At 43.1% G+C, this 27,282-nt stretch overlaps 1 protein-coding gene across 4 annotated transcripts in view; it reads right to left on the reverse strand.

Moving 5' to 3' along the window:
- Positions 1 to 1,872: 1,872 nt before the first annotated feature.
- Positions 1,873 to 27,282, reverse strand: part of LOC144723529 (phosphofurin acidic cluster sorting protein 2-like) — a 41,698-nt gene continuing 16,288 nt past the window's right edge. The window contains exons 3-25 of one of the 4 annotated variants that reach the window (XM_078602352.1): positions 26,485 to 26,565; positions 25,012 to 25,137; positions 24,100 to 24,262; positions 23,231 to 23,316; positions 22,656 to 22,730; positions 22,000 to 22,059; positions 21,267 to 21,415; positions 19,607 to 19,691; positions 18,715 to 18,789; positions 17,904 to 18,025; positions 17,033 to 17,107; positions 14,686 to 14,809; positions 12,284 to 12,388; positions 10,717 to 10,823; positions 9,320 to 9,474; positions 8,496 to 8,606; positions 7,954 to 8,056; positions 7,607 to 7,649; positions 7,413 to 7,455; positions 6,865 to 7,045; positions 6,011 to 6,270; positions 4,631 to 4,744; positions 1,873 to 3,917 (exon numbers count right to left, since the gene is read on the reverse strand). In XM_078602352.1, the coding sequence (XP_078458478.1) occupies positions 3,799 to 3,917; positions 4,631 to 4,744; positions 6,011 to 6,270; positions 6,865 to 7,045; positions 7,413 to 7,455; positions 7,607 to 7,649; positions 7,954 to 8,056; positions 8,496 to 8,606; positions 9,320 to 9,474; positions 10,717 to 10,823; positions 12,284 to 12,388; positions 14,686 to 14,809; positions 17,033 to 17,107; positions 17,904 to 18,025; positions 18,715 to 18,789; positions 19,607 to 19,691; positions 21,267 to 21,415; positions 22,000 to 22,059; positions 22,656 to 22,730; positions 23,231 to 23,316; positions 24,100 to 24,262; positions 25,012 to 25,137; positions 26,485 to 26,565 (2,562 nt within the window). In that variant the 3' untranslated portion in view covers positions 1,873 to 3,798. Of the gene's footprint in view, positions 3,918 to 4,630; positions 4,745 to 6,010; positions 6,271 to 6,864; positions 7,046 to 7,412; positions 7,456 to 7,606; positions 7,650 to 7,953; positions 8,057 to 8,495; positions 8,607 to 9,319; positions 9,475 to 10,716; positions 10,824 to 12,283; positions 12,389 to 14,685; positions 14,810 to 17,032; positions 17,108 to 17,903; positions 18,026 to 18,714; positions 18,790 to 19,597; positions 19,692 to 21,266; positions 21,416 to 21,999; positions 22,060 to 22,655; positions 22,731 to 23,230; positions 23,317 to 24,099; positions 24,263 to 25,011; positions 25,138 to 26,484; positions 26,566 to 27,282 lie in introns of those variants that run through there. The other 3 variants (XM_078602351.1, XM_078602353.1, XM_078602354.1) reach the window with 3 other exon arrangements.

Below are 27,282 nucleotides of genomic sequence, written 5' to 3' on the forward strand. Positions count from 1 at the left end.
GGCTGGCTGGCTGGCGTGCGGGTAGGGACGTGGGCAGTGGTGACGTCACCGCGTACATTTGCGTGATGACGTCACCCGCATCCCAGTGCGTCGGTCCGGGTTCGTGCGTGGTGACGTCACGACCCTCCCACCCTCCCCCTCCTTACTGACCATTACAAGCAGGATAAATATATTAATCAGACTCCAGAATATATCCACTGGCTCATCCACCCACCCCGACATGAGCATAACTCCCTTAGAAATTGATATTGCATTGTAAATTGATCAATTCCCAGCCATAAAAAAAATTATTTCATGGTTCCACATCTGCAGCAGCGGTAATCTTTGTCACTGCATCGTTCGTCAAACGACGGCAAAAATAATGCTTTCTTAAACCATGACAATCTGCCCAATTAGTCGAGGGTGGATCGATAGATGCATAAATTCTGAAATAGATCACTTACCCATGAATGCCCCACTTAGTCTAAATAATTTCTGATTGCAATGTTATGCCAATTTTTTGTTTCATACGGTAGAAAGAGTAATCGGAGAATAATGCATACAGGAACTCAAAATCCGCCCTAAGATATGCCTGTAACTACTTGGCTGTACTGCTTCTGACAGATGTCACCCCGGTGCCGTGGATGTGGGTCTAACAACTCCTCCGCCTTTCCACAAAACTTGGCCTCCAAGTACTTCGGTTCCAAGCTACCTCCCAATCCCATAATAATGGAAACTGCCCTGAAATCACACACACAAACGCATTAATAATGAAATACTCTACGCAAGAAAGCCTGAGTTTTCAAAATTCGTTTCCAGGAAGGCCCTGAAAATGTTTTAACATCCAAAGAAAGAAAAAAAAGACCTGAAACAAAATGCATAAGCATGTGCAAACTCTTCTGCGTCGCACAAGACATGGGCATTGTGCTATAGTGCCCTGTCAACATGCAAGTGTTTGTTTAGAGCAAATCCATACATACCCTGTTGAATATTTTACGAGTGATATGAATCCATCAATAATGCAACATGACAAGACCCGGTGCTTTGGTGGCCAGTGCACTGTACACCTGATACACGTGGTAATGAGGCCCATTGACAGTCACACCAGTTTATATCCGTATCATTATCCACCTCAAGAGTTATCAAGCGATCATAAATCAGCCATGATCTACCATTGCTGAGTGAATGCCTGCACAAGCCATCGTCATTTCTCATGGTCTCGGTATGCAACGATCTAGCCGGTTACCACGTGCCAATTTCATTGCGCCCTTCTGTGGCGGAAGTTCCCTTAAGTTGTTCCCCTTCTTTGGCTGTCCATCCCATCGTCAGCCTCGACCACCGGGCAACATCCTCTCTTGCAACGTGTCCTAACCCCAAATCCCACTTGACTAAAATGACCTTGTTTCGGAAACGCTTCTCTGCTGTTAGCCACATATCAATCGGATTTTGAAAGACTTAATGAGTATCAAAGAACACGATAAAAAGGCATGACAGAAAACATTGATACGGTTATCAAAGCTCTTGCACACTGAAGCAAACATAAAAGATTTAATAATATTGAGCGATATTTCCACTAATTTAATTCATTCAGGTCATTATTGTGGGGAGCAGTGGTCAAGTTGGTAGAACATGTGGAGATGCCTTCATTGAGCAGTGGAATGACAGGACAATGGTATTTTTGTAATGTTCATGATGGTGACATAAATTGGTGACCCAAAGTTTTTGCAGCAATATCTTGAATTAAAACGGACTTTAAGTATTGTTGACAAGTCAACAAATGTTATAGGTGTAATGATGAAATAGATATGTATTTTATTTAAATATTAACACCAAACAAAATAAATTGGTAATTCGGACATAAAAGGAAGAAAAAATTAAACCGAGAGATTTAACAGCATTAATCGAATCCATTTTATTTTAAGACTTATTCGGTACATTTTGTCCAACACTAAATCCACACAACCCACTCATAAAATGAGAAAAAAAAAATCCACCAACATTTTTTTGAGTAAAACAGCAGCTAACAGCATATATTGCAACGGTTGAGCGATATGCGTCATTTCAAGCTATAAAAATTGTACATGTGAACAAGAGCCGGAATTAAGGGGCATGCAATGTGTGTAAAAGCACCAGGCCCCCAACAAGGCTTGAAATGGCTATTTAATGAAATTGTGAGCATATAAGCCATGACCAACCCACATATTAAGAGATGTACAGTAACTTTATGTGCAAGATCTCCCAATCCTTAATGCCAGAACTAGGAGTTCCAAAATACACTTTGCACAAGGCCCCAAATGCTTAAGATTGGCTCTTCCAAAATACAATGTTGATAAGCCCAATCACATCCTTTTTTTCCTTTTAAGAGTTCCATATATTTGAACATTCACAGCTTTCAACACAACACAATACAAAAAACAAGATTATTTTTGTTACAAATTTCAGGTTCCGGCAAATGGGCAATTAACTGATCAATGTACATATAATTTCACCTGTGGTCGCATTTCTCAACATTGTCCAGATGTCAAAATAAAGCCAACAATATATTTATGCAGTGTAAAACCTAGTGAGCATACATTTATATGTAGCAAAAAAGCCCTTTTGTGAACACAAATTAGCAAAATCAGTGCTTTCACAAACGTACGCATAAAGTAATACACATCACATTTTAACAAATGACAGTTTATATATATATACACAAGGAGTGTAATTTACAGTGCACAAAATAAACATCTAAAAAAAGTAAAAAGTAATGTTGTGCTTTCGTGAAAAGTTACAGGAGCCAAAAAGGCAAGCGAATTGGGTTTTGAATTCTAGAGCTGGGAAACAACTGCAAACGATGCCACCTCTTGTCCAAACTGCAACACTGCCCCATCTCAACTTAACGGCACAACAATTTTTTTTCTTCTTAAAAGGCCAGTGTGGGGTTAAGCAATCGGCATTTGGTTCAGCTGAAAACAGCAGTATTTCAGATGTGTGCATCGTTTGAAAAAAATAAACCAAATTAGGCTCAAGTAAATAACAAAAATGTGCAATACTTATTTTGTTTTCTGATTAATAAAAACCAGAGGCAAGAATGTATATCCAACACAAAATAAAACAATGCTGTGCAAAGCAACAAACTGACAGTTAAACAGCTAGGGCAAATGATATTTCAGTAACAGTAACAATTTGCACAAATGTGTGCCCATATACACACGCACCGACACCTTACATGTGTTTGGCTCAGAAAAGCAAACCATGAACACAAAATTGACCTTTTTTTCTTATTACAAACATGGTGCAGTTGTGCTCTGGCCAAACTTAAAAAAAACTGGAAAAAACGAACATTACGCTTAATACATATTGAACACTGCTAAGGCAAAGGGACAACATATCCCCGTGTTAACAAAAATAACCCTTAAGACTATAGTGCCATACACCTAAACACATTACACGCTAGCCCGCACTCTGCCCTTGAAATAACTTGGCCAAGACACTTTGATGTGAGTGAAGCTGATGGAGGTACATTTCAAAAGAGTTTATTTTGACACAAAAAAACCTTGAAAGCAACCACTAGCCACTCATTTAGCTTATAATGGTCCACCCTCAAATTAGTAGGTTATTTTTGCAGTAGGTGTTTGCATGCGAAGACAACATTCCACGACGATGTTCCACGATGATGCCTTCGAGTTTGGGCTAACTATGCCACTTTCGTCAAATAGGCAGCTTTATGTCGCTAGGCTCTCTCATACCTCCGCGACTACGCTGAACCGGGTCCCTTCGGTTCTGGTGAACACCGAATCTGACTCGGGCAGCCTCCGTGGGGAGCAGTGCCCCTCTTTAGCAGGTGGGTTTGGAGTAGCCGAAGACGCCCACAGGAAAGTGCTTGACGTGCGTGGACCACTGAGCTGCCAGCTGGAAAAACTTCACATCGTTCCACTCCACTCCGTCAATGGTCACTGTGGATGAAAAGAATCGTGTGAAAATCCTCCGTCAAATGCACCCGTAGCAGTTCTCCGACATGTTTTTAGGTTGCACCGCGTGTTGTTTGGTATTTATGTCTGACGTTCTTTGCTCCACGTGCTGCGAGCTTCTGCAGGAGCCAAACCGAGTTTCTGAAAACCTCCCAGCATGTGGCAATAAATGAAAGATATCGTGCCGAACAATACGCGGTAGATATAGGCCCAATGCACATTGGAAAGATATATTGGACACCTGCAAAAACTTGTGCAAATACAATCTTACAAACAGTAAAATAACATATCTAACCATGACAATGCTTCCTCTGTTTTTTTTTAAATAGCACTGCTGTAATAAAACCCTTGCACATGGCAAAATACCATACGGAAGAATAGAATATAACCCTGTCCACCGTTTATATTTTCTATTGCCAATGTAACGATGCTTAACTACTCAAATCAGAATAAGACCATGATTTTTTAAACATTGGGTGTGTTTTCATGAAACGCATTCCCTTATTCATCTCATGATTAGCACTGTGGCTTGGATAATTTACGATTAAAATCAAATAACCCAACTATATCACTCACATCGAAGAAAACACATTTAATGCGCAGACTTAAATAACCCTTGTATTTGATTCATTCGTGTCCTTAAGCCTGAAAAAAAAAAACATCACGATGACATTTCTGAACGTTAAGAATTAACAAACCTCTAAGCATGGTCTGTTGGTGCTTGGCTGTGCAAATGAGGCGGTTGATCCCTTCCATGACCTGACTCTTGGGCTCAGATTCTTTGTCCTTGGGCTTTTTGGTGAGAAACATCACTGGACAGGCACGTGCGCGGCGGGAGGGGTGGTGATAAATAACACGCATTTACAAGTGGTCACATGGACAAAACAGATGGACCGCAGGCAATTTTTTGTACCGCATCATTGTCAATAAATCCAGTTGTGCATAGAACAGATATTTCTCTTCTGCGAAGCTTATGGGGCAACCCAAAACCGCATCCGCACACACCATGGCAGATGTGGTTATTGACACACAAATGGAACATTTAAAACTTTCCAGTGTTCGAGTGTGGTCACCAAGAACAGACCATGGAACTTTTAACAGCTCAATGCACAATTCACAAATACGAAGGAGGTATCACAGCGATACACTGGGCTACACTCCTGATGCAATTACACTGGCTCCACCATCTGAAGGTAAAATTAGTTGTTGCTCAACATCTACATCAGCCATAGGAAGAAGCACTTTTGTCAAACCATTGCATGCTGAGAGCGTTCTCTTGCCATGGATCATGAGTGTTATTGTAACATCTATTACCATGCTTGTAAAGCCATGGAAAAGGACGCTGGGAGGATAATACAGCACAACAATACATGTTGACTGCACTGCCCTCTGCTGATAACAAAAAAATGTACCACATATATAAAAAACAAGTGTAATCCCCTTCAAGAATATAACACACTTCGGCACTCAAGGGAAGAGTTAAAGCTCAGTGGGGCTCCACAGGAATGGAGAGCGGAAATGCCTTCACAATGCAAGGCGAGGCGGAACTCAAATCCTGGACGTGGTAAGGAAACAAAACTGTGGTGTTAACAATGCACCGGCAATCAGTTCAGGCAACGGTGTTGGTCAGCTCTCCGATGTTATCAGGTTGAATTGCAAATTGTTCCGCGTTCTGCACAACTCGCCAAAAACAAAACTCGGGAGAACCACGCAGCACACAAACGCGACAACCTACGCCGGTACTTAAACCAGTGGTTCTTAACTTGGGGGGCACGCACCGCCTTGGGGGTGCGAGATGCCCTTTCTGGGGGCGCGAGACATGCCGTATTTTTTTAGAAGGCAAATAATCGAAACACAAATTAACCACGGGCACGTAAGTACAACTACTTTGTTCCATCAAACCCTATGTATTTATTAACATTATTTTACGATTGATTGCGAACCAAAGGGGTGCAAGGCTGCAGTGAAGGTTAAGAACCACCAATTTAAACGGTGCTGGCCGCTGCACCTCGCTGCGGAGCGACAACCAAGAACGGCGGACAGCTTCGACGTCTCCACAACTCCGTCGCCTGCCTTACCCTTCTTGTTCTTCTCCTGAGTGACGACTGTCATGGACATGGTGGCGGTGGGCAGGCTGTCTCCGCTGGACGGCAAGCGGCTCACGACGAGCGAGCGGAAGTTGCTCTTGAGCGTATTCTTGGCGGCCGGCCCTTCGCGCTTCTCCCCACCGGCCTTGCGCTCGGCAGGCCAGCCGGCAGGAGTCGCCCAGTAGTCCACTTGCAGCCCCATGAGCTCCGTGCCGGGGCTGGATGTATGCGGTCCACTGCCACCGGATGCGCTGAGTTCAGGGAAATAAGGAGAGCGATGGTTAAGCGGTCCGTCAGCCCAAGGATTTGCGCGTGTGCAAGGATTTGTCTGCCGACATTATTAGGTATTTGACGAATTGGTACAATTTGGGGGCCATTAGATTAAATAATTTACATTTCTGTCTTGTTTTTACCAACGTGTTGGTCATGTTTATTGGGCTTTTTTTGGTCTCACTTGTAAAGGGTTTGTTGGCTCAATTAGCCTCAAATTTACATGTACATAAAATCTGCATAACTGATTGTTATATGCACAATTCCATACGTATATTGTGAACATAAACATCGATTTTTCAATCGATGAGCCTGTTTTCACGTCGAAAATATATTTTATGTTTTTATTAGAACTCTGAGATAAAATGAGGAACTGAAAGATAAGCATACAAAATATAAAATAAAGCATAAAGAAAGGGAATTTTTATTGGGCGCATGTATATGATTGGAGGCAGAGAGACGTCAACAATTTTCTTCCATTGAGCACACTGGGATTAAATGTCGAGGGGGGCAACTGATGCAAGTCTACACGAGCGCAGCAGAAGTGCGGCCGTATCGTCGCGCGAGCATCGTACCCCGAGGCAGTCAGTCCACTGGTGACGGACGGGGACGAGGGCGGAGTAGCGACCACCTCTCGCGCTGGCACTCCCTGGCTTGGGCCGAGCGTGGGCCCACTGCCCGCAGAGCCCGTGGAGGGAGGAGTACAGGTGAGGGCCGTGGAACTTGGAGTGGCGAGCATCCCATCGTCCGAATCGCCTGAAATAACATGGCCAAGGATGTAAATGCGACAGCCCGGTGGTGTACAGGGGGCATAAAAGCTTTGCTAATTGTGGTGTTAAGATGGGAAGATGGAAGGGGGGTAGGTGGGGGGTGGTGAAGGGGGTGGGAAATCGACTGTTAAGTTAAGTTGAGAGAGAGGGAGTCGAGTGTTGAGTGGGATGAAGTGGTGGCTTGTTTTTATGCCGAGTGAGGGGAAGAGGCCTTGGCGGAGCAAGTGGGAACTCACTCACTCAGGGAGGAAGAAAAGGGCATGGGAGGGGTGGGCTGGAGGACAGTGGCCTCTTATCTCAAGCACTGAAGCGTTACTTAAGGTTTGCTTTGTGAGTTGAACAAAGGTATTTACCTGATCCGGGCAAAGAGTGTTCCACTATTCCGACAACCACAACCTGTAAACGAATACGTTAGATAAGATTTCTGTTTCTTGTTGACTTAACATATGGCACAGCATCATACAAATACTGACCTTTGATCTTGATAAATGCTCATTATTTAAGAAAAATATGCATGCAAAATAAGTAATAGGTGAATTTCACTTACACTGACAAAGGGAATAAACTTCTGGCAAGAATCTTCATCTGGGCTGTTGGGAAAAAAAAAACCCAATATATTATGCACACATTTTTTGAAGGAAGATAGAAACAAAATCAAACATGTCCTGTCTAGTACAATCTCAGCAATTTCAATCTGAGACAAAAAAAATTCACATCGTGGAATTGGATCAAGTGCAGCTCCGAGACTGCACCCCGTAGAACCAAACCAAAGCATGGCAGCAATACGTATTTGCTACGCATGAGCGACACACGTAATCTAAATAATGCAGGCGACGAGCTTGCTTGATAACGTGCCAGCGTACGGAGAGGCGAGTGCGTGCGGCCGTTACACACCTCTTTTGCTTGTACGTGAGCATGGCCTCGGCAATTGGCAGCTGGTGCGTGACCACAGCTCCACTTACAAACTGCAGGACGCGCGACGCCACGTCCAGCGGCTCTGAAAGGACATACGAGGATTTTACCTTTTTTTTTTTTACAGCACAAACAACACAGAGGAGCGCAGCTTCGTTCATGTACCAGCAGCTTCATTTCTGTACGTCGAGGGCGAACGTAAAGTCCAAACCTGGTGACGATTTTTTTTACATTTATTTAGCACGTGCAAAGTACAAGATGGTAATAATAATAATATATAGCCCTTATCAATCCACTGCCAAATGAAGGCCTCCGTACGCCGTGCCAGTCACGAGGATTGTTTGACAATTCTTTAAAGCGGGTGAGTGAAAGGGGGGGGGCTCAGGACCAATAAAGATATCATCAAAGGAGTAGGCGTGAAAACTTGTACTTAAGAACCCCAACCTAAGAAGGGGCCTTTGGAAAAAGAAAATCTTTCCACTGATGCAATGTAAAATATGGGCCAGTGCGATATGAACGAATACCTGTGACGGGAGCCTCGGCGCGACTGAACAATTCCCTCCACGCCGCGTCCATGAAAGCGTTGCCGTATTTGCCATCAATGGTGGCCAGGTACTTCGCAAGTGGGTGGGGAGCTGTTGGTGGACAGGCATGTTTCAGGCGGTTGGGCAAAGAATGCATGCTTTGCATTAAAAAGAAATCGATTAATTTTATGCAATACAAAATAACATGATGAAATAGATCTAATACAGCAAAGACACATTTGTGATAAATATGTATTGAAACATTTATTTGCGGTTGGCCATGTACGGTGCGAAAGAAATTCAACATACATAGATACAAATATAAAAGTTGGTAGAGGATCTAGGTAGGTTACCAACTTCAACTCGCTGACAAAAACATCACAACTAAAGGCCATGGGCAGACAGCTTGAGCAATAATAGCCAGAGCCTTTGTATTTTAACTTAAGGTTGACATGTTGATCACTGTTGCCCATCCACTGCTGGATGAGGCCCTCCCCACATCTGTGGATCATTAAGGCCACTTGACGGTACTTCTCCATACCAGTCAGTGTGGGTTGGCGAAGGCAGGTGTACAGTACAACAATGCATTTTGGTGTACTTGCCCTCTGCTTCTGCCCACCACATAGCCGAGGAGGCCCGATGACAAACCGTTTGTGCGCGGTGGTCAACCGTTCAAAGTACTACGCACGCTCAAATGTGATCGGCTTCTGAGATCTGGGAGCATTCTGGGTAATTTGGTCGTAGGAAAGGTAATGGATATCTATTCCAGGATACTCTATATGTTTGGGCACAATGGTTGTTTCCAAGCTGGCTTAGCGACAGACCGAGCGGGATGAGCAGGAAGCGGAGGTAGCCGAGCCAGTCGGGCGTCTTGTTTGACAGCTGTTCCACAAAGTGCCGTAACACATAACTCAGGTAGCTCTGCCCGCCCGCCACTGCCAGTCGGATCGGGTGAGGCGTCTGTGCGTTCGTGTTACAACTGTCATGGAGATGAACGGAGAGACACAAACACAACACAAGTTTCAAATGTGTTTTTTTTTGTTACCTTGAAATTTTATATACGTTTTATAAATACACCGTATTTATTAAAACATGGTGGTTTGGCGAAGCGATAAATCCCTCAGAGTGATAGGACGGTGGTCGGGGATCAGCTTAAACCGCTTTCATAAAGGTGTTTTTCTCTTTTGAATGCGATTATTTTAACCGTTGGGAATCACATGAACGTAAGATTTTGTTTCCTGCACTTAACACATTTTAAAAGACGATGAATTGCCTTGCAAGCACCCTTGTTTTGCATGCAACAATTGACTTCTGCTCCTGTGCAAGGAAATACAATCTGGATATAAAACTATTTAAACCAAAATCAATTCCTGGTCCTGCAAATAACACGCCTGCAACAACTAACAGATATATATAGATTGTCCGCCTGAGATTAAATAACACTATTTTTTTTTTATAAACACTGCATTTCTTTGTTATGGGTACATCAAAGACAAAATGAAACTCAAAGCACTAACATAAAACAATCTGCTTCTCATACATCAAATGAAAATGCCTCTTGGAATGAGGATACCAACTATGCCAAAGCAAGCACAAATTCGGGTTGGCAAAGAGAAAGTTAATATTCATTTGAAAACATTTATTTTCCAACCCACCTTCCTCCCTTTAATGCATGCAGACAGTATATATCTATGGGTGCACAGCAGAAGCATGCGCTTAAGAGTATTTGGCTGCTAGAAATTTCCACGTGATAAGCCACATCGTCGTGCTCACATTTGTGGTCAGGTCGTTTCTGAAAAAAGCTATATAGCTCAGTGGGCCTTACCTGCCAAAATAAAAATAAAATGCTTAATATCTTAAATTAAATGCCTCATATATGGTCCACAAATACTTCGAGATATGCCTTGCATGATGCAAGTAGCCGTACTTCACAAATGTTTTTTCGCTTAACGTTGCCAAATATATTTTTTGGCAGCAACCGATAGACATGTGAAGCAAACATTCACGTTTTTTTTAATACCACCAGGACTCCTCGAGGGCACGCATAAAATAACACTCATTAATACTCAAGTCCAAATACACAAGCAGTCACAGCGGAGAGCCACTGAGCGTGATGTTTATCCTTGAGTTAATCCTTGGATTCATGATAACCGTTTGATGAATATACAAAGAGACACACGGATAAGTGGACACGTTAAAGAAATTGAATGAAGTTGCTTACAAGCGCTGCACGCGAGAGACGATGTTGCTGAAGGCGGCTTGCACATCAGCAGAGGAGCAGGTGCAGACCACAGGCTGCCCCCTCTCCTGCAGGCACTCTGCCACATACTGCTCTCACACAAAACGAAGACAAAGATCCCCCGTATAGCCTTCAGTTGACTGTTGGGGCAAGCGCTGTTAGCGAGCACCTATGAAGGTTGGGACGGCACACGTGGGGGTGGGGTGGCCAGCACCACGCCCGGGCCCGCCTATGTCTCCCGAATGGCGATGTTTACACACCGCACCAGGTACTCATTTATGGACGAGGCCCAGGACCGGTTCAGATAATCGTCACTATTGTTGACCACGCGTGGGAATCTAAGCCGGGTCACCGGGTTTGTAGCGCAGCACGCTAACCGCTACACAATCGCAGCTCTCTCACACACACACAGGCATGCCAGACACCTCCAATAATGTTTATTGCTCACCAGAGGTTGGACATGCACTGTTAGCGAAGGTTTTTTTTACTCGTTAGTAGTATTATAAAAGCAAACCATCCAAACGTTGTGGAAGCGCCATGTCCACACGCCTTTGTCTCCCTAATGCTGATGCTGATTTACCACGATAATCATGGGAGTTGTCTGACCACACTTTACCACACTAATCAGTGCTGATATGTGAATGGGTTGGGTGGGTTCAGAAATGGCTTAGACATCACGAGCCACTGATTTTAGTTGAGGCCAGGTTCGTAGCAATGTGGACAATCCACCTACACATTTACAGGGTATTTATTTTCTCCTAAGCAAATTTCACTTGATAAGTCACATGTTTATTACTGTCACGTTTTATTTTTTCAGATAGCTTGGAAAATTGAGCAAATCGAGTTGGGACGATTAGCATATTTAGGATGCTTAAGTGCATGCCGTACAAGAGGAGCTCAACAGAAGCAGATGCTAAATGCACTCAATTATGACTGTGTACTGCATTTATAATTTTACTGTGCCATGAAATTGCAGAGGCTTTCTAGATTACAGATAGATACAGCTGCTGCTGCCGAGCCGAGGTGTAATATTTAGCATACTGGTCTTGTTAGTCAGAGGTCGCCAGTTTGATTCGATCTCAAGAGCCACTGTAAGGCCCATTCATAGGTCGCATATTGTGGGGTAAAGCGTGGCGAGTACATGCCACCACTTTTCAAGATGTCTGTCCATTGCGGACGAGTAGGTCAAAAACACCCTTTTCTAGAGGGTCTTGCGACAGCTTCCTCTAGTGGAGGCCTTTCCGTCAGGAATGGCGTGAGCAAGCAATTGTCGGGCTGCATCTTTACAACGTTTAACAGTAAAAAAACCAAGGAAACTATAAGAATAGGCTTTACCCTTTCTGGCAATAAAGCAGGTGTTAAGAAGTTCAAACAACAAATAGATACCTATTGCAAGGCATCAAGTCTGCATTAACTACACGTACTTGAGGCAAAACATGCAAACAAACATGCTCTGATAATATATGCATTGTCGTTCATCATTTTGATACCGGCAAAAAGGTCCCAAAGATAAAGAAACTATAATGTTAATAAGTTCTCTTTCCCGTACCTGTCCCTGCCAGTCAGACGTGCTGACCAGGATGATGCTCTCTGGAAGTTGATCCTCGGAACTCAAGATCTGATTGAGTTGATCGTACACAGTTTTTCTGGGCGTCTGAAAAGGGGGGTTTTAGAAAAAAATCAGTTCCAAGTCTCTTATTCGTTTGCGGTTTGCATGCATTGTTTTATCAGAAAGATTTTAAAGTGGAAAATCAAGTGTAATTTCTGCCGCTACTAACGCAGAACCAGGTGCAGAGTCATTGGTCCATTCCCAGATAACAAGAGTCTAATTAGTCTAATGAAACGTTTGGTTTCTCAGCTAAAAACATACAGAAATCACTTCACCTGTAATTTCTTATTCCGTTATGCGAATAATCCATCGCGGTTGATTATAGATCCACAGCCCTTTCTAAAATACACTGCGAGATTCGGGCCTACACACATTGTGCGGGTCACGGGAGTTTACTTGACGAAACTTCACCGCACTAGCCGGTGCGAATCGTTGGAGGGAAGTGTGGGGGGCATTGAGGTGTAGTGCAACAATGGATTGTGCTGCACTGCCCTCTGCTGCCCACGATATATAAATTCCGTAACCCTATTTGTGTATGGCGGCGATTCGTCCGTAAAATATCCAGGCTAAAAATCCCGCTGAGCTTCTGAGATCTGATGAGGTTCAGCTGCATTCCGGCCAAACCAGAACACTGCAGTCTAAATGCGAGGACTTGGTTTGAAACATAATTCGTCACAATCTATACTTAACGTTCCATCGCGTGAATATTTGATGGCAGTACCTTATACAACTGCTTGTTAACAAACCTGCCAAGAGCATTTAAATGTAGATTTGAAGCTTTCGTGACTGCAAGGATTCATATTCTTAGGTTTTTTCGGTAAAGTCACGTAGGTAAAAAAAATAAAATTAATAAAAGTAAAATAAAATAAAAATCACGACGTTTCGGAGGCAACACAAGCTTCCGTCTTCAGGTGGAACCGTCACAGCCCGATAGCTGATACAGCTAGCTGATACAGCTAGCTGATACAGCTAGCTGATACAGCTAGCTGATACAGCTAGCTGATACAGCTAGCTGATACAGCTAGCTGATACAGCTAGCTGATACAGCTAGCTGATACAGCTAGCTGATACAGCTATCGGGCTGTGACGGTTCCACCTGAAGACGGAAGCTTGTGTTGCCTCCGAAACGTCGTGATTTTTATTTTATTTTTATTAATTTTAATTTTTTTACCTACGTGACTTTACCAAAAAAACCTAAGAACATTTAAATGTACTCAAGATAAAGATCCTCGTGAAGGTGCAATTCTGAGAGAATCCACCATGAGGAGCTAATGAAACATCTCCAGGACCTTATTTTTTCAGTTGGGAAGTAGCAGCAGCTTCTGGCTCTCACCCAAGCCAAGCACGCCCGCCAGTTTAATCACGTTGACACCATTTCAATTGTAGCATGGTTACGTGTGAAACAGTTGTATTATTTCCCTACATAAATTCATGACATTCCTTAATAAATATTAAACTCGTTCTAATTAAATGGGCCGATGATTAAAATTGTGGAGTGAAAGAAAACGGAATATATTGTACACCCATGGTGTTAACTTGTTTAACATAAAAAATAGATATAAAAGAACCGCAAATCTGTGGTCCACAATTTTACTCTAGCTTATTAACAAAATAATACACCGTGTGTGCATGTGCGCGATTATGCAGGGCTATTTTAAAAATCTAAGTGTATACCAGCATTCTAAACTGCGCAAAGAATGATTACATTGGTTTCTTGATCCTATCATTAAATGATTCACAAATCACCACAAAGCAGCTTGTAACCACGTAAGGAGAGCAGCTGCCTTTGGGTGTTTGATCGTACAACATGCACTCCACCTAAAAATATATTTGTAATTTTAATAGTCCATTTTTGCGCTTGGTTAACTACCGACATACGTTTGATCTGTTCAGTAATTTCTGACAAATGTTAATAAATGCATATATCACGAAATTGGGGCAATTACCAGAACAGAGACATTTTCTCCCGTTAATTTTCCAGCTTAAACGCTCTCCCCCCTCGTCTGACGAGTTTCTCACCGTGCACGGCAAGCGTGGTCACACTGGTTGACAGCGTTTTTTACATTAAAACTGGGTGGCGCAACCGCATACCTGTCAACCACTTATCAGTGCCTACCTTATTACAGACCAATTCAGACCTTATAGGTCACCCCGTGCCCTTATAAATCTCAACGTTCATCCTACAAAGTACCATCACAAGGGAGAAACACAAATATACCAAAAAGAATACGCCCGTATTGAAAAGGCTGTATGCCGTATGGACCTGAAAACTCAATTTCTCTGTGCTAGAATACGGGTAAACCGTGTGGTTTGACAGGTATGCAACTGCACTCGGCACAAACCTGCGAGGCGTGCAGGGACTCGGGGGACCTCTCCGAGTCACCCCTCTCTGGCAAACCGCGCTCCGACGGACGCTCCCGCAAGGACGTGCTGCGCGCTCGCCTTTGTTGCTTCAATTCCACCTTACTGCAAAAAACGACAGCACGGCAAGAGGCATTCAGCCAAAACATTCAAGGTGTAGCCCCGCAATCGCCGGTATATTCGGAATTTGCGTGTTCTCCCCCGTGGTCGAGTGGACTTTTATCCGGGTCCTACAGTTTTTGCCCTCTACATTTCGACTCAACATGCGTTCAAGAGAATTTGGCCGATATAAATTTTCACGTGATAAGCCACTTCGATGAGCTGACATTTATGACCAGGTAGCTTTTGTAAAAAGAGAGGCTCAGTGGGGCTTACCTGGTAAAATAAAACATAGTTTAGTTTTCTTGCAAGAATCACAATTATTCGAAAGGAAATTCCCATGTTAACAATCTCCTTTTCGTTTGAAGGTGATTCAAACATGGATTCTGCCAGGAAATATGAATGCAATATAGTAGGATTCTATTGTGATCCTATGGCGGTGAATCTGGCTTAACAGAGCTTTGGCTATGCTTAGCTTAGCAGAGCATAGCTGATCGCAGCCAGCCAGAATAGCGGGTTTGGCAGATTCCAGACAGCCTAGCGCCAACGGAAAGCATATCTGTCGCATCGGCTAAATATTTCAATAGCGATTGTGGACAAATCTAGCTGTCACACTTGCCATTGAAATGTATTGGCAATGTGTGGGCTACACATTAGACTGCAACTCGCAGACCAGAAGGATCTATGTTGAATACCAATTCAGATCACCTGGAGCACCACGGACACCACCGGGTTTGCCAATCATATATACTGCGACCAAGGGACTATAATTAGGCCCACTGGGACTACGAATTGGCCTACCAGTCCAACAGGACTCATATTTGGTCCACCAGATTTCCAATTCAGAAACACAGAGACTACTACTCAAGCTTTTCGGCCCACTACTTGGACTACTGGGAATGGCAAACCTACCACGATGGTGCTGAATACAGTAAAGAAGACGATGGAAATAAAGACAACACGCCACTCATGTTACACACCGCACATCACGCTATTTTTTGCCCATGAAATGTTTCAAGAGGGATTCCACCAGGTTGGTCTGGTTTACGGGCCTTCCCGAACTTCAGGGCAGGCTCCATGTAATCTGCTCCCCCCCGACCCCCCCCCCCCACGATTCCGCCGTTCCCATTGGCAGTCATAATCGATCATAGGAATTGAGTTGCGATTACAGGCTAGGAATGGAGACAAATCACCTAGCTGCAGTGTTCGCCAGTTTGTTTTGTTGGATAACCATAAAAGAGTATTTTTTTGTGAATGTTGTGGGTTTACTCTCCAACACACCGGTGTGCTGAACTAGTAACACATTGGCACGTTTTGTTTACGTGACAAACCTTACCAATTGGCTGTCGGGTGGTGGCGGGTTCAACGACACATTTATATTTACGCGATCTCACCCAAAAACCTCCATTATGGACAAAAGCGTTTTGTTCACAGGGTGAGGCAGAAATAAGAGCTCAGGGGAGGGAATGTGATCTCGCCTGGGCTGGAGCCCCTTGTTGTTGTGCCTGGCACACATGCCCTTTCTGGCCAGGCATGTGCCCTTTGTGCTCCGACACGTGCTCTGGCATTTGGCTGTGCATGCCACCCCGCTCGGCTCCCACCAAGCTTTATAAAAAGCTGTAAACAAAAGTTTGAGCCACCGTGCCATTCACGTGGAAATACAACGTCAGCCACAGGAAACTGTGGTCTGCGTAAACAACGATAAACACAGTTCCAATGCTTTTCCTTTCCCATACCCTCCTGCTATAATTTACATAAATAACAGTGGACGATTATAGAATGCTTTTTTAATGGAATTACAATGAGCAAAAGTGACCATTTAAATATATACAGCATGCTAACATCAGCATGCATATTCAATTCGTATAGGTTTAATATGCAACATCATCTTATGCTTCTACACACTCGGTCGGCTGTTTGCAGGTTCCATTCAATCAAGGGGAAAAACAAACAAAAAGATAAGCATATTCCACTTTGAGCGTTGTTTGCAAAGACTCAAGTGCCATCATTCTAACTAAAGATGCTACAGATTACCTCTGGGCACAAATTACCGAAAGAACACTGAAGTGGAAACAATCTTTAAGGGCCTTGGCACACGGAGGTTTCAACGAGAAGTCGGAAAACAAACATAACGTTGACATCACCACAGCACATGCAGTCTTCACAGTGTCAGCGAGTAGGTTTTTGTGCATGCGATGTGTAGCTCTCCGATGTGATTCCGAGCTGTACCGTGTGTTGTTTGGCACGATGTCTGATGTTTCACCCCATGCACTGGGAGCATCTTCAGGAACGTTGGACCTCATGCTGAGCAAAACAAAGACAAAGATCCCCCGTATAGCCAACACAGACTGTTGGGGCAAGTGCTGTTAGCGAGCACCTGTGAATGGCAGCACGGTACACGAGGGGGTGGGTTGGCCAGCAACACGTCCGGTCGCCTTTGTCTCCCCAGTGGCGATGTTTACACACCGCACCGCTCCCGGTACAACCCACAAGCACATCATAGAGCTGCTCTTTACAATTATAGAGTCCAATTACAATGAATGGGTGTGCTACCTTCAGGGCACGAGTACTTTAAAAGCACAATTGTGTGTATTAAGCTACCGCACTTTCATCTGTATTTTTCTAAGTGAAATAAAGGTCGTGATATTTGAGAATGAATAAGGAATGTGTATATAGACACAAGCATATAGGCTTATTTACAATAATATCATGAAAAAAGCTTATTTTTGTATTTCATTTCAGAGCTTCATTTCATAATATTTAACCGCTGTGCTGCAATTCAGATAATGAAACTAAACCTATTTCTGCAGCAGCAAAGTAAAAAAAGGCAAATGAATTGCAAACAGATAAAGAAAATGCCATGTGACCAATTCAGCAGGAATGAAATGCATAGATATATGCAACCATTAATGACTTAGCCTTAGGGACACGGATTCTGCTATTTATATGACCTTTTAGAAGCCTAACTCACCTTTCAGCAAACAAGGAGTAGGTGGTATTCTGACAGTGGAGGCTAAATAATTATGTTGCCATGACTACGGCAAGAGGTGGTGGTGGTGGGGGGGGGAGGAAATTACGTGGACGTTTGAGGAAGCGTTACCTTGGGGATGATGAGATGATGAGCGACTCGGTTTTGCTGATTTTAGCAGAAGGGGGAAGACGGTCTATTCCAACTTCCCGAAGGCTCATTTCAAACACACTGCCTTCCCTCTCCTCGCCCTCCTGATCGGGAAAGAAAAAAAACAATCAATAAACTCACAATTACTGGCCCAGCAATTACTCAGGAAAATGAATTTAGCTTTGTACGGTCTGACATTTCACATCGGTGCTAAGTGACCATTAACATGTCAAACGATGGCATGAAAGTGCTCAGCTGTTGCAGAAAACTGTCAGAGGCTTTTAATAATTTTATTTTTTATTTTTTATGGGGTAATTGGTTATCTAAATGGAGGCCAATCTGAGAAAATGTACTTTCTGCTGGAGTAAAACGCTTCCCAGATGGCCTCTGTCACTTTTCAACCAAATGCAAAATTTTTTGTAAACATTTAATCACAATAAATGATTAAAACACATTTAAGTACAGGGGCTCAAGCCAAAATACAATGGGGAACTTTGCATAGTTTCCTGTTATGAAATTAGGTGTTTTCTGAATACAACGGCAAGCTGTGCAGTGCACAAACACAGCAGCAATAGGGCAGGTGTGTGTGTGTGTGTGCACCCAGCATGTGACTTGCAGAGTCAATGCATACAGCTACCATTACGTTCCCAAACATTTCATCATTGTCATTGGAATGCAACCATTCACATTTTGTGCAATTGCAATACATTTTGCCAATATCTCAATGTGAATACTAAAAGCTATAAAAATACAATGTGCGTCAAGCATGCATGCAAAACAAGCCGGCGTTTACCATGGAAATGCTTTCTGTGATGGTTTCTCCCAACTGATGCCTGCTAATGGAAGGCTTAGGTCTCTCTCCATCTACCTGGTAATTGGGGAAACAGCACGCAATAATGAAACACCTCTTTCAAATTAACTATGGCAAGTCATCCTCAAGTGTACATATCGATGAGCACAAAGCTCCCACGAGCTTAAATTACAAAACAAGAGGTGCCAAAAATGCACGAACGTACACACGCGCACACACGTGTGTGTCTTTGCATGGCAGTCTTTGTTTGGGAAGCGGTTGTGTAGTGGTTAGCAGACTTCACTCGAATCTGGCCACGGCTAACACCAGTGGCGTTATATCTGAACCTATCCTTGACCTCCCCTCGGTCGATTCAGCCATAAACAGCCTTATGCTATAACAATTGCTTGAACATCGAATGTACTTTTGATTTCATGTGAAATTCAACATTAGGTGCGGTGTGCACAGCACTGGGGGAGACAATAGGTTGGGCCGAGCGCAACTCCGATTAACATGGCCTGGCTATGTACGGCGCAAAAGAAGTTCAACATACATACAAACATACTATACACTACCCTACGATACACTCCGATTAGCATGATTGGCATGATTGGCGACATAGGGTGCGAAAGAAGTTCAACAAAAGACAAAGATAAAGATCCCCCATATAGCCTTAACAGACTGTAGGGGCAAGTGCTGTTAGCGAGCACAAGTTCAACATACATATACACACACACAATGCTGGCTACACACGCGCTCCCGCTTGTGAGCCGATTTGACCTTCAGTCGAGGTGTTCACAAACAGCTCTTGCCCTGACAGTATACAGAGGCTGTACGGGCAAGACCTTTGCCTCTGTGTGTGTGTGTAGGGCAACCCAACACTCACTGGACTCACAGACTCGCGTGTCTGGCTGCGCAGGCTTTGTACGCTGCCCAGCTCTGTCTGCGAGCTCGAGTGAGACATGCCTTCGAAAAAGGGTCTGCAAGACATGAGGAAAAAAAAGTGTACGTAAAATGCTTTAACTTTGGTGACTTGGAAGACAAAACCATGAAAGCCGTTTAGTCAAAAGTAATAAAGCCTTACGAAGAGGAAAACTAAATGTATTTTTTACTGCTCGGTTTGTTTAGCAACGTTCAAAGTAGAGAATGGTTTAATAAGCATGGCGCATGCACGGCAGGGTGTGGAATGTGGCATGTAACGGTGTGTGAGTGGCGAGCGTTCTATAAGTAAGCTGCAAAAAGACCCTAAAGTATATGCTCGTAACTATAAACTGTACAACATGTTACATTGTACTTGTTAATACTTCTTTTGTACAAAATATGATCGATATCAGAGGGATTCTAATTGCCATTTTAAATGTAAGTCTAAATTGGGTAGAAACAAACACTTCATTAAAAGTGACACATAGTTACAGCTTTTTGCAAGAGGGCGAGTTTATAGTATGTGAGTGTGGAGTACACGTGCATTAGTACGTACGCATTATTGCTTGGCTAGTGTACTGCGTTATAATCCCAACGACCTAGTTTTAATTGCCACGCATGGATAACATCAGATGCAAGAAGTATCTGAACTATTTGTCTTTTGTCAACGTGACACTTTTTTGCCGATTGGCCGTGTCGGGTGGTGGAGGGTTACGACACATTTATAAATAACGCGATCCAACCCAAAAACGTTTATTATGAATAATATTGGTCGCGAAAGCCTGCTACTTCTTAAACCATCTGAACCAGTAATTGGTCCCCCTTTCCCAGGTCTACTCAGCCTCATAGGAGCACCTGGTAAGGCATCGCGTGCTTAAAGATGCGCTTCAGCGGCCATCTAGAACATTCTTCCTTCCAATATTAGAAAGTCACTGGAGCGATGCACTTTTAAATCTAAATTGAAAGCTCATTTCTTTAGAATTTCTTTTTGTGTTTAGTTTGTTGTCCTTCCCTCACACATCCGACTAGCACGGTTTGCTACGTACAGTGCGAAAAAAGTTCAAAACACACACATACATAAACATCAGCATTGGGGAGACACAAGATGGCCAAGTATAGTAACTGTCCACACCACCCTCATGTGCTGGTTCTGCCTTAAGTGCTTGCGAACAGCATTTGGAGCTACAGCTACAAGTCAAAAATAGGAACTTTGATGTTTGCATATGTAATACGAGGTGATCCGTTTATAGACACTCCACTAAAGTAACAGATACATTACCGAAGCCAACACATTTTATTCAAACCTCTACACATGTCTTCCGCCAATCTTAATATCCTCTTAACATATTTTAACAATCTAGATTCGAAGCACTTCTCCAAGATATGGAGATATGGAGTCATCGGTTTCACAATACTAAATGGCTTGTAGACAAGCAAGTAGTGTCATTAGAAATCAAGTAGGGGTACTGATACAATAGATAACCATGTATAGCCTCCAACGAATGCTGTGTGCAGAGCACTACACGATACATGGCATGCTTGTTAAGTGCATGGTGCAGTGAATATTTTTTGCATCCAATGGGTGTCGATTTCGACGTTCATTCAGTGTCCACGACGCATGGCCCCCACATTACTTGAGCTTAGGCTTTGGTGTGCTCATAAGGCTCTCATCCTCCTCCATCTCAGGCCCACTGTCGCTGGGGTTGTACACGTCCAGACTCTTGTACAGGAAGTCCAGGTCTTCCACCTCTTGAGGATGTGGGTCAGGCTCCGAGTCCAGGACCTGGTGTAGAGCGAGCAGTGCAAGACGCGGAGAGAAAAAAAATAACCATTGTTGCATTTCACATCGATTGGGAAAGGTTACTGTTGAGAACTCAATAATTTTAGGTCTCCTTTTAATATTGATCCCCAATGCACTTTCTTGGTGGGTGTACGCATATATTTAAACTGGCAGGGCCTTGGTGCCCATAGGCAAACACACCAACCACTGGGTCACCACACTATTTTCAAATGCAACGTAATGTGAAAGCAACCTGCGTTGGGGTGGATATATCATAAATTTTGGTTGTTTACTTAAAAAAACCTAGAGTGTATCGCGGGACTAGGGTTATGATGAATAAGGAGGCTTAAAGTTAACAATGAAAAAGCTTCACTCGCATCAGAAACACCAATGTGGAAAGTTCATGGTTTATCTTTTTCATTCATTCCAGAAAATAAAATTCTAGATACTTCAAAAGAAGGATGCCTGGAGGTCACGAGAAATCCAATATGCCATCATAAATAATAATAGGCATTTTCAAGTTATTTCATTCTAATAATCCAAACATGAGCAACACATAAAAACGTGTAAATGCTGTCTGCTCTTACCTCGTCGGTGACCTTAAATCGCCTGAGTAAAGCTGTGAACTTCTGTTTGAAGTTTTGTTGCTGAAAAAAATTCAAAAGACCGCATTATACTAGGGTCAAAACAGAAGCACAAAGATGATCTCAAAGGAAATCTGTATTGCGGTGCAAACATTTTGTTACAATGCGTCTTGCTGTGTTAACAAACGCAAAGTATTCATGAAGCGTATAGATTACATTTTAAACCTCGGAAGAAAATAATTGATTCTTTTTTTTAGAAAAGATACATTTGGAAACCAAATAGCAAAGCTTTTTTTTCAAGACAACTAGCAATTACGGCCGAGTCAAGCCAGTACAAAGGTACTTCCATACAGCAGTGCGTACAATGTGGCATCAAAAAAAAAAGTGGGTACGATTCATTTTGACCTTCAAATTTCTCTCGCAATTTAAAGTGCCTCTCAAAGCCGACACGCTTATTATGTTTGCGCACTGAAACACACGTGTTCTCCACAAAACATCCAGCCAACACGCAGCAAGGAGACAACGTGAAAGAGAATTGAGTCATCGTTCACAGTTATCAATTATTTTAAAGTATCTTTTGCTTTCATTATGCTACAGATGCTTGACCGAATGGCAAGTATGTTTGTTCTGCGAGTGCATGCGTCATCAAACACCCATACCCGTGCCATTGACGTGGGTTGGTTTTTCCGTCTCGGCTTAGGCTTTCGGATATCATCATCCTCATCGTACAAATCCTACAGAATGAACAAAGGATTACACAGAGGGATTATTCCCCCGAGGCAATAAATAATTCACAAATCGTGCCGCAAACAAAAATATTATTAAACGCAACGGGGGTTCGCTAAGCCAGCAGCATTACCAGTTAATGTGACAGCAATTGTAAGTGTCACATGAAAGTAACCGCAATGTTAAACTCGTGAACAAGCGATGGTGGTGGTCTTAAAGGTCTTGTGCACACCGTCGAGGCTACAGTTCACGGATTAACAACTCAAGACGAGCTCAGGTGGGAAAAAAACTCAGCATTACAAAGCATAAGCGTCCAGCTTAAGGAATGTTAATCTTGCATGTGATATAAAACAAAAATCCCTCTCAACTAGCGAGGCTACTGTATGCCCCCCCCTACTGAAGACAGTGTTACGCACTACTCTACCACTTTTTAATGCATTCTTGACTCAGCCAGTGAAGCGTACCAAGAGAATGCTGTATAATAAATGCGTCATCAAAAGGATCTCACCGGCGCATGCTCATCGCTGCCCTCTTGCTCCGAAGAGAAGCTTTCATACTCATCCTCCGAGAAGTTGTACATGTCTGGCGAGCGCTCTGCACAAACACACATTAAAAGCAAGCACAATGTTATGCAAGTTTTCGTTAATTCATAGCGGTCCTACAATTGCGTGACAAAATAATTATAGAGACATGTAAAAAATAAATACCTTTAACGATCAAAATTATTTGCTTAATCCTGCCAAGATGATTAATATTCTCTTGATTTATAGTCAATGTTGTGGTGGCACGGTGGATATTGCACAGCGCTATGAACTATTCGCTGACCAGCTTGGTGAATTATGGTCAAACGACGTGGCATGAAGAGGCCATCATCCAGAAGTAGATTGACAAATGGCTGAATAATTTTTCTTCAATGTAGCATTACATTTACAAATGCATATTTTAACAATAACCACTACATTATCCCCCCCCCCATCCCCTTTATTAAATGTTCTTCCCCTACCCCTTAAATTCACTGCTCCCCATCATTACCATTACCGTGATAGGGCAGCGAGCCCGGACGCCCTCGATCGATCCCGAATTTTGAGGGTGTATTACGTCGAGTTTGTTACACATGTTATCTGCAATTTTTTGGCCCCTTTTTGAAATCCACTTTGTATTCTGGGTTTTTTCATGACAATAAAATCTCTCTATATATATACAAACAATACCACTTCATGGTGGATTTGTCATGGAATTGTATGGTATTATCAAGGTGATTTACCTTTGGCGAGCTTCATGAGACAACATTTGTTAAAAATCCGAACTATCGTTTAAATGTAAAAATTTCGCAATCAGAGTGACAACTCTGACTCAACAACACCGAGGGCCTCTCACCAAGGGACTTGCGTTTGGGTGCCGCCTGCAGCCCACCGTCCTCGTGGTCGATGGGCTGGCTGGACAGCGAGAAGATTGCAATCTCGGCCACGCGCGCTGTCTGTTCTTTCAGGCTGCTGTGCAGACTCAGCATCTGCCTTCCATCCGTGGGGCACTGCATTACCTGCTCACAAGCCACAAACAGCGTTAATGGGAAATCCACTACGGGCGGGAACGGTTTATACCATTTTTCATACTTTGGCTTTTAGTCTGTCGTTTACAATTATTTACGTGAGAAGATTTTTTTTTTAAACCGTAACAAAGGAGCCCCCACTCGCTCGCTCTTTCGCTTACTAGAATTAAAGCTGGCACGATGTTTTCGAAAGTGATCAATTGTCTTTTGTTGAAGCACATTATTGGCAATGTAGATTTCTTCTATGTCCAAGTGATGGAGCACATGGAGGCCATTAACGAAAGCTCCATAGACCATTGTACAAGAGACAAGCACCTTCAATTTGACTTAATGTAATGCTGAAGACAGGAAAGAATCTACAGCACGGGATGACCAAACACAATGCTAAGAATGATTGCGGCACATTAGAGCCACTCACCCCTTTTGTGCCTTCACTTTAAAAATCCTGGCATGGCCATGAAACGTTCATTATGAATCCACACAGCATGAAGAATTTAGGCTACATAAAACAAATCCCACTCGTCTCAATATTGCTGCTACTGCCCATTAATTTATAATACGTTTTTTGTAATTGTTATAAATGTAAATAACATTTTAATCTAATTACGTGTTAAACTAATTTAGCTGTTTTATCTATTCATTCCCAGATTCTTTGGCATATCTCCTGCACATAAATACTACACGATAAGACCTCTGCATTATTAATACAAAAAGCTTCATAATTCATCACAGCACTTTACCTCTGACATGTTAATGACCCCGACTGCAAGCGTCTTGTATCCAAGAATAGTTCGGTTTTTGTATCGTTTCCGCCTCTGCAACATAACTTGCAGTTTGTTCCCCTCGCGCTTTAAAAAGTGGGGGTACTGTAAAAAAAATATACAACACGTAATTAAACGAGGTTTTTGGGTTAGATCGCGTAAATATTAATGTGTCGTTAAACCCGCCACCACACACCCGACACAGCCAATTAGAAAGGTTTGTCACGTGAACAGAACGTGCTAATTCGTTACTAGTACAGCACAACGGTGTGATGGGAGAGTAAACCCACAACATTTACATTTCGAGTAAGACGTTTCACCGGTAATTACAACAACCAGCATTATCAGGTGACAGCCAGAGTTGTGGAGAAATCATCCTCATGTTTCAGTTTTAAATAAAGGGATAAATGTGATATCGTCACTTATGGGCCAATCAGAGAAGGGGGGGGGGCGTGGGGGCAGGTTAATGTCGTCATATAAATTACAATGGATATCCATTACCAGTTGGGTTATTAGAAAAATATCTTAACAGAGCAATGCAACAACAGCAAAAAACAAAAAGGATTTCACAATACAGAGCTGCAAAACAAGTGTACAAGTGTAATAACTCTACCCTTTAAGTAATACCACTTAGTAAAATACATAGCCGTAATGTTAATTATATTAACTGAAAACCACAGTTCATCCGAGTGCAGTTTTCTGGGTTGGGCTGCACGGTGAGCATTTCTTCTCTAATGCTTTCGCCGCGCTGCCACTACGAGCGCATCTTCGCGAGTCCGCAACATACACGTCCAACCATCTGGATTACCGATGCACATACCACCGCATCCGGCTACTCCTCGAGACACCCGTAGCAGTGCATGGCAAAAGCTTGAGAGAGGAAATACTCAATAACACAGCCCACACGGTATTAACCGTCCACAATACAGGTTTTTTTTTGGTTAGATCGCGTAAATATAAATGTGTCGTTAAATCCACCACCACCCTACAGAGACAATTAGTAAGGTTTGTCAAGTAAACAGAGCATGCCAATCCATTACTCGTACAGCACACCAGTGGGTTGGAGAGTAAATCCACAAACAACATTTACAATCAGAGTACAACGTTTCGCCAGTAATTACAACCACCATCATCAGGCGGCAGCCAAATTTGTGGACATCCTCCTGTTTCATTCCTTTTTTACACCGGCATTAATTGTACTTGGATTACAAGTGGCTGCACAAACGCATGCGTCGAGGACACTACACTCGCCACCTACAATTTCCATCCTATCTGTGGTCTGTCATGTCCACAAGGACAAATTTACGTGCTATAACCAAAAATCCAGTGAAACGGTGGTTTCTAAGACACACACATAAGCACGTACAAAAAACACTTTAGTTCCAAACATTTGCAGCTTATTTAAATAGCACACACGCTTGCTGTGCACAGTTACAGAAGAACAGCGCATACCTGAAGTGAGAAAGACAGCTGCAGATCAGTCTCATTTGGTGGCAGTGGAATTTCATTTGATCGCAATACACGCTTGGAACCCTGTTGGGAAACATTAATAACACAATCAAAGCATTTCTGATCTGTTGTACAAAGCAGACAGTGCCACAACCAAAACAAAACCAGGGCCGCATATCCAAAGCCACAACGTTGACAATCTCCTGCAGAAGGGGCACATGTTGACATTCTCTGTCTCACCTAAGCCTTGGCACACCCTCCGAGCTTGACTCACTCTCAAGCTTGTCCCCCACGGCTGCACGTCAGTGAGTGCGCTCGTTCCTCTGGCTGGCGGGGGGTGGCGAAAATTGGTGTCGGCTCTAAACCAGACTGTATAATTTCTAAAATGTCAACTCTTTTTAAGCACGCATCCCTTCACCTCCCACTTGATTCCAATCCCCAAGCTCCTTGTTGTCTACCAAAGTCAAACGTCTCCATTCATCATTACTGATGATTGCAATGTCAATGTTGACGAGCCATCTCATTCCACCTCAAACACCTTCAAGCCGCTCATGGAATCCACGGACCGCTCTAAATTAATACCGTATACTACTCACTAACAACGGTCAAGCTATCAACCTCATCATCTCAAACACCATGTCCATCACTCAGGATCTCACCTTTTTCAAGAACCTCCGTGCACTCGCCTCTGCATACCTCTCCCCCTCATCTCAGTCTATTCTTGCCCGCACTCTCCACTCCAGCCACAAAAGCTTTTTTGTTGAAGACCCCAGTCAATCTTGGCTCAGTGGGCGGTCGCAT

The sequence above is a fragment of the Lampetra planeri genome, chromosome 18 (assembly GCF_965212315.1).
Source record: "Lampetra planeri chromosome 18, kcLamPlan1.2.h2, whole genome shotgun sequence".
Lineage (NCBI taxonomy): Eukaryota > Metazoa > Chordata > Hyperoartia > Petromyzontiformes > Petromyzontidae > Lampetra > Lampetra planeri.